Raw genomic sequence first — 7043 nt, 5'->3', positions numbered from 1 at the left:
CGATTTATTTGAATAATGAACAATAAGTTCTGTGAAAATAGATTTGTTTTCGGGTTTCTTGGCGCTACTTAAATTCTACACGATTAATTGATATACATGGCTTTTTTCTGCTGAAAAAACAGTTATCTCTCCATAAAGTGGACAAAATGTTTGGATTTGCTGTGTGGCCCCGTTTGTGCGGCCAAGTCAACAAAAACAAGCGACGGCAAACAAAACAGTGGCTATTTGCCGACAAACCGGCAACAAAATGTGTCGCCGAGTGGCAATAAAAATAAAATAATTGCAGCGCCAGCAAAGCAACAAATGTTGCGACCGAACTGCGCAACTCTCACATGTGACTGAGAGCGAGATGTGTCTGAAGAGAGAGAGTGTGAGAGAGAGAGCGGTGTGTTGTTGTTGTGGCAGCGCAGCATCAGCAACATAATGGAGCAACATGTTGCGGGCGGCGATCTCAAGCGCGGTCACCACAAACACACACACACAGTCACCCACACGCACACACGCACGTGCAGACGACACCTCGCGGGAAACCGAAAAACCGAAAAAACGAGCGACGAACGAAAACGAACACACAGTCGCCTGTGGACAAGCAGCCCGACTTGACGTTACGAACCGAACGCCGCCGAACGAACGGCGATTTGAACGACGCGATTTGAGATTTTGGATTGGAGATTTGCGGATTCGAGTGGCTGGAGATTTGAGACGCGACGCGCGCTTCAAAAACGCCTGCGCAAACGGCTGCCAAAGCGGCGATTTCGAATTTTTTTGAGTGGTCTAAATGTGTTAACTTCAAAACTATTGGCAATAGACTAATTTTTTTGTTTAGTGCGACTCTGGTGAATTTTTCAAACTATTAAAAATCACAGAATTTGGAGTTCTTGTTTAAAGTCTACAACTTGTAAACGGTTTCGAAAATTTCAAGGTATTTTTATTTGTGATTTGGCGAAACAATTAAATACCAAAAATTAGCTATTTCTAAAACTACAGAACGGTTTAAAATTTATTATTTTAAAACTACGTAATCATACATTATCCAGTGCGTTTTTTTTTTAACTGAAAAAGCTGAAGATTTCGTTTTGTTTTGAAAGAAATTGAGTGATTTTAAAAACCAACAATACAATATTGGCGAATTAAGCAAGCCACTGAACCCCCAAACATGATCCGTGGAATCTTGCTCCTGCTGCTGGGAACCACCGGGTTCAGCCTCATCCAGTGCATCTCCAATGACGTCTACTTCAAGATGTTTTCGCAACAGGCGCCGCCGGACGATCCGTGCTACAATAAAGCGCACGAGCCACGCGCCTGCATTCCGGACTTTGTGAACGCCGCCTACGATGCCCCAGTGGTGGCCAGTTCCACGTGCGGATCGTCGGGTGCGCAGCGGTACTGCGAGTACCAGGATCACGAGCGCTCCTGCCACACCTGCGACATGGCGGATCCGTTGCGCAGCTTTCCAGCCCGCTCGCTGACCGATTTAAACAACTCGAATAATGTGACCTGCTGGCGCAGTGAGCCGGTGACCGGAAGTGGGGACAACGTGACCTTGACCCTCTCGCTGGGCAAGAAGTTCGAGCTGACCTATGTGATCCTACAGCTGTGCCCGCACGCTCCGCGTCCCGATTCGATGGTGATCTACAAGAGCACCGATCACGGGCTCAGCTGGCAGCCATTCCAGTTCTTTAGCTCCCAGTGCCGCCGGCTTTTCGGACGTCCCGCCCGCCAATCCACTGGACGCCACAACGAGCACGAGGCCCGCTGCAGCGATGTCACCAGACCACTGGTCTCCAGGATTGCCTTCAGCACACTGGAGGGACGCCCATCGTCTCGGGATCTGGACTCCTCGCCGGTGCTGCAGGACTGGGTGACGGCCACCGATATCCGGGTGGTGTTCCATCGCCTCCAACGCCCCGATCCGCAGGCCCTGCTCTCATTGGAAGCCGGAGGAGCAGCGGATTTGGCCAGCGGCAAGTACAGTGTGCCCCTGACCAATGGACCCGCTGGCAATAATATTGAGGCGAATCTCGGTGGGGATGTGGCAACATCCGGCAGTGGATTGCACTATGCCATCTCGGACTTTTCGGTGGGAGGACGGTGTAAGTGCAATGGACACGCCTCCAAGTGCTCCACGGACGCCAGTGGGCAGCTGAACTGTGAGTGCAGCCACAATACCGCTGGAAGGGATTGCGAACGCTGCAAGCCATTCCACTTCGATCGTCCCTGGGCCAGAGCCACCGCCAAGGAAGCCAATGAGTGCAAAGGTGAGTCAGCAAACCATTTTCTATTTAATATATTATTTGCGATTCGGGGGTTAACGGATATGGACTGGATATAAGTGGAATTTAAATATGTTTTAGAACCTGAACTTTTGAATAGATATTAAAATTAAAATACAAAGTTGTAGAAAAAGGAACAAAAGTTCCGAAAACAATTTTAAATATTTGAATAAACAGGGTTTGAGATCCACAAGAACGCTGCTCAATACTAAGGGCATGTTAGTAGTTTGGAATAAATAATTCAGCTCTACGAATATTCTATAAACAAAGAACCGATTTCAGTTCACAATTTTTGTTTATTTATTGGTAATGGAAGGAGAGTCACTATATAAACATTTTCGGTGGGGCTGATGCAGGTACATACCTACCTTAATTTATACAAATACAATATTTAAACAAAAATAACTCAATATTATGAAATTTTACGTTCTATTTTTACTTGAGAGTCGCGCGTTATTATGCGTTTTTTAATTAGATATTATTGCCTATCATAATCATGTCTAAACACTTCTAAAATGGGGAAGTCGACTATTTTTATCGAACACACCTCTGGGAAAAGTATAGGATTAGGCTTGGTTTTATTGGCCAATATTATTGAGAGGGCTTATGACAATACTCGAGGGATCCTACCTGAGCCTCGGAGGCTCTTTTACCTAAACTTCTGCTGTGCGGAATAACCCGGCCAGCAGATTTTCCCGGCACACATCCTACCTAGGCCGAAGTCAACCAACTCCCCCAACGAAAAAAAAAGGGAAACATTCCCCGCAAAAGGGGAAATATCGATGCGAAATTATGTTACCTTCGGGGCGAGTAACCCCCAAGGACATTCTGCTCCTGGCCAGCCAGCTCAATCTATTGGACAAACATATCGGGACACAAAGTTAAAATACAGAAAGTAAGGAGGTCGGTGGAGTGCAGCAGGGTTGCAAATGGTAATCTGGAGCTGGGGAACGGGACTGGCGACAACTCCATTAGAATTCAATTTTCGAGGCAGTCGCGTGTGTTTGGTCTTCATCTTAGCTCGGCACGGGGTTGCTCTTTTGCTCGCCAAGGATAAGAAGAATGCTGGCGGAGGAACAGGAATCTGGCATCGAAAATATGAAGGAAAACCCAAAGGCATAACTGTTTGTGCTGCGGATTTGGCTTAGCCATAATTGAACAACTCGATGGACACGTGTAGAGCGTTATGGGGGGAGGTATGCGCATACAATAATATCCGTAGGTAAGTGAGACCCAATCAAGTAGCAACTCTTGGGCCAACCCTCGCCACCGCGGCGAAATCGAGACGTTACCTTTGGCCAGGCTAAACAAGCAAACAAACAAACAAACAACAGCACAAACATTCAATCAGGACACAATGGCGAGACTTCGAGGGCGATATTCCGCTTCCAATGTCCGGATTGCTATATCCCGAATCCTGAATCCAGAAACCCCGGGATAAACCCTCGCAATTAACCCTCTAAAAACTCGCTGAGCTCGAACAATAAGCGCGAATTTAAGCGAAATTAATTTGATAAGCATTTTCAACAAGAGCGAACATATAATTCCCGACAATCGAACATGAAAACGAGAGCAGGGAAGGTTTTTGGGTTTTCGATTTCTTATGATTTTGATGTTGGAATTTCATTTCGAGCATTAGAACTGACAACATTTTAAGGGTTCAGAAATTTTTGGCATTAAAAGTGTGGGAGAGTTGCTATATTATCAAATTTCATGGAAATAATCCCATTTAGCAGTTCTGACCATATTTATATTGTTTAGTTTTATAACAGGATAATCAGCATCTTTGATGAGCTCAACGATTTGTAAGATCCAACTAAATATGTAACCTATATTTCATTGGGTTACACTGCACACTAGAGTGCTCCATGTGGACGGGACTCCACACAAAAAGCACTGGCATCATTCATAGCAGGCACTTGATGAAAGTGTCCTTCGTGGTCATCACGTGCCATAACATTGCAATTTTTTCCTGATCCAGTTGGTGGGCAATCGCAAGGGGGTAGGGCGAATCAGAGGGAAAGGACATGCAGCCGGGGGACCTTTAGTATTGTTTAGTGCATAAATCACAGTCACACCATACGGGGCGGGTAAATGGAAAATGGAAAATGGGAGATGGAAGATGGAAATGGGAATGGAAGGCAGGCGGTCTTATCAGAGGACGGCACGTGTGCCAGACTCTCCTCCTCCCGGCCACGCCCCCTGGTCCGCCCTTCGGTTTATTAGGGTTGCAAAATGCAACCGACCTTCTGCGTCTCACCCCCTCGGATCGCAGCTCAAAGGACCCGCGCAGCATATGTAGCATGTTTATGGACAAACGAAATTAACGTTGCCATCGCCGCTTTTGACGTTCAATGTGACCTCAAACAACGGCTACAAAGGCAACAAAAACAACACGGACAACAACCAACAGGCAGCAATTACAGACCAAAAGCAACAACAATGAAAGGGAAACGGAAAATGTCCAGGCCGGAAAATATTTCCGATGAGCGGTGTGAAAAGAAAAAACCACAGAAAATTCGGAAAAAGCGAACATATGCGAGCAGATTGCACTCGAATCGAATCGAAAACGAAACGAAACGAAATGGGTATGGAAATCGAATCGAATGGAATCGAATTGAAGGGCACGTGATGATATCTTTTAACTAACTGCAAAACGATTTAGCTGGGGTTTTAATGAGCAGGCGGCAACAGCAGGCAATTTGCATGCAAGGACTCACTAAATTAGGAGTTTCCCAAATACAAATACATATGCCACACATGGAAGGATTTTATGTAAAATAGGCGGAGGAAGTGGAAAGAATCGAGCTCTATTATATGAATATTTAGAAAAATAAAGCAGCACTATATGCGAGATATTCATGTACGTATCTTTATGTATGTATCATATGTATGTATCTTTTCATAATGATTCGCCAAAAGCAATAAACAATTTCTAATGCATATGCTTCTGGCCAAACATAATAAAGTAAAAAACTTTAAGGCGGAAGTTGGTATTCTTTATAGCGCATATTGTGGAAATTTCTTTTAACACCCTCAGGGTGCTTCGATGCCGATGACCAAAATTATGGATCATTAAATGGATCAACAAATGATAAAGCAATCTTTCGACATACAAAATATCCCCTTAAAAGGGCTAATATCTTAGGGAGCGAATTACGAAACAGTCCCGGGAAAATCGTGATTAATGCACAGATGCAGTCCCATTATTTCACTGTGCGCCGGAAACCATTCATTCTCGACATTCTTTTACCATAAATTGCCAAACTCCCAACTTGGAGCATAAATTCGCCTTAGATTTATAGGTGTCGAGAACAAAGGAGAGCTGGCGCACATACATAATATATATATATATATATATATATACATATATATTTAATGAGTTCAGACGGCAGCCAACTTTGACCCGCACTTAACCCCCCAATCATAGGGCGAATGCAGTTTATCACACCTCCATACGCACCTAAATCGGGCCTAGGATCCAGAAATCGAATTATATATATATATAATATATAATATACATACAGATATGCATGCTCGATTCACATGGGAGTCATAAAGCTGAAGAGCAGAGGAAAATCGAGGAGAGACCGATGTGATTTTCAATTTGAATTTAAATTTGAAGAAAAACAAACAAGTTCGTGAGATGCGGCTAAAATTAACGTCGGCGTTGTTGAGATGGCGCGCAATAAATAAATTTAAATCCGTTAAAACGTTTGGCAAATCAAGACATTACTCATACGCCGTGTTGCCAGAAATAGTTCCTCTGATGGACGGGTCGAAAATGCTTCGCTGCGGAGTGGTGATAAATGTGCCGTGGGCTTACGAAAATGCCGCGCAAATTAGCCAAACAATTTGTCCAACTAAAATCGAATGGAATGATTTGGCAGCCGCCGACTAATGTTTGTATATCATCAGAGAAGAACAAGGGCATCAAAACTAACTAATAAGTGGTGTTATTAATGATGTATGAATATTCGTTAAACCTATAAATTTCAGCTAGCTAATCCGTTTAAGCTGAGTAAGTTCTTGGAATATTTGGCTTGACAAGAATCAATTAGTTAATTAATTTGGACTTCAAAGTCTTTAAATGCAATTTCATATTCATAAATTGAAATAAAATTGATATATATGGGCCATACATAATATATAATCATCCTTTTCCTTTTTTGTTGACCAAGTTAAAGGTTATTTCATTACTTGGCCCCATCACCTTTGCTTTGTAAATGCATTTTCCCATCTGCCAGTTTTTGCTGCTATTACCAGAGTTTTTCCCCTGACATTTTCCGATCTTGTCTCCGCTTTTCCTGTTTTCATTTTTTTTTTTTTTTGGCTGTCTCCCCTGGACATTGATTCGAAATTGCATTGGCATGTCCTCAAGTTATTTGAACATCCTTTTTGGAGGGGCTTGGGCTTTGTTTGGCTGTGATTCCGCTGCTTTGTGTGTGAATGTCCTGTGGCTATAATTTCGCACAGCATTCCCTGCCAGTCGCCTTATGTCAGTTTTCATCAGTAACATTTCATGAATTTTTCCCATTTTTTTTCACTCGTGGATTTTTTCTTCCACTGGCATAAGGATGAATGGATTGCGGGGAGGGGACAATGAGGACGAGGGCGCCATGAGTAGAAAGCGAAACGTGCAAAAATCCTTTCGCCTCGCCATCTACTCCGTTGTCATTTTAATTGTTGTTTACCGGGCTTGTCAAATGCGCACTTCAGTGTGCAAAAAAAAAAAAACAGAAAAAATACAAGAAAATAACTAAAGCATCT

At 43.5% G+C, this 7043-nt stretch overlaps 1 protein-coding gene across 2 annotated transcripts in view; it reads left to right on the top strand.

Moving 5' to 3' along the window:
* The first annotated feature begins 465 nt into the window (after positions 1-465).
* The window catches only part of LOC6725952 (netrin-A), a 44638-nt gene continuing 38060 nt past the window's right edge, over positions 466-7043 (top strand). Inside the window, exon 1 of one of the 2 annotated variants that reach the window (XM_016172587.3) lies at positions 466-2258. In XM_016172587.3, the coding sequence (XP_016039305.1) occupies positions 1157-2258 (1102 nt within the window). In that variant the 5' untranslated portion in view covers positions 466-1156. The remainder of the gene's footprint in view (positions 2259-7043) is intronic. The other variant, XM_016172586.3, reaches the window with a different exon arrangement.

This window comes from Drosophila simulans, chromosome X (genome assembly GCF_016746395.2).
Source record: "Drosophila simulans strain w501 chromosome X, Prin_Dsim_3.1, whole genome shotgun sequence".
Lineage (NCBI taxonomy): Eukaryota > Metazoa > Arthropoda > Insecta > Diptera > Drosophilidae > Drosophila > Drosophila simulans.
The sequence above is the reverse complement of the archived record's forward strand: the minus strand, read 5'-3'. Positions and strand labels throughout refer to the sequence as shown.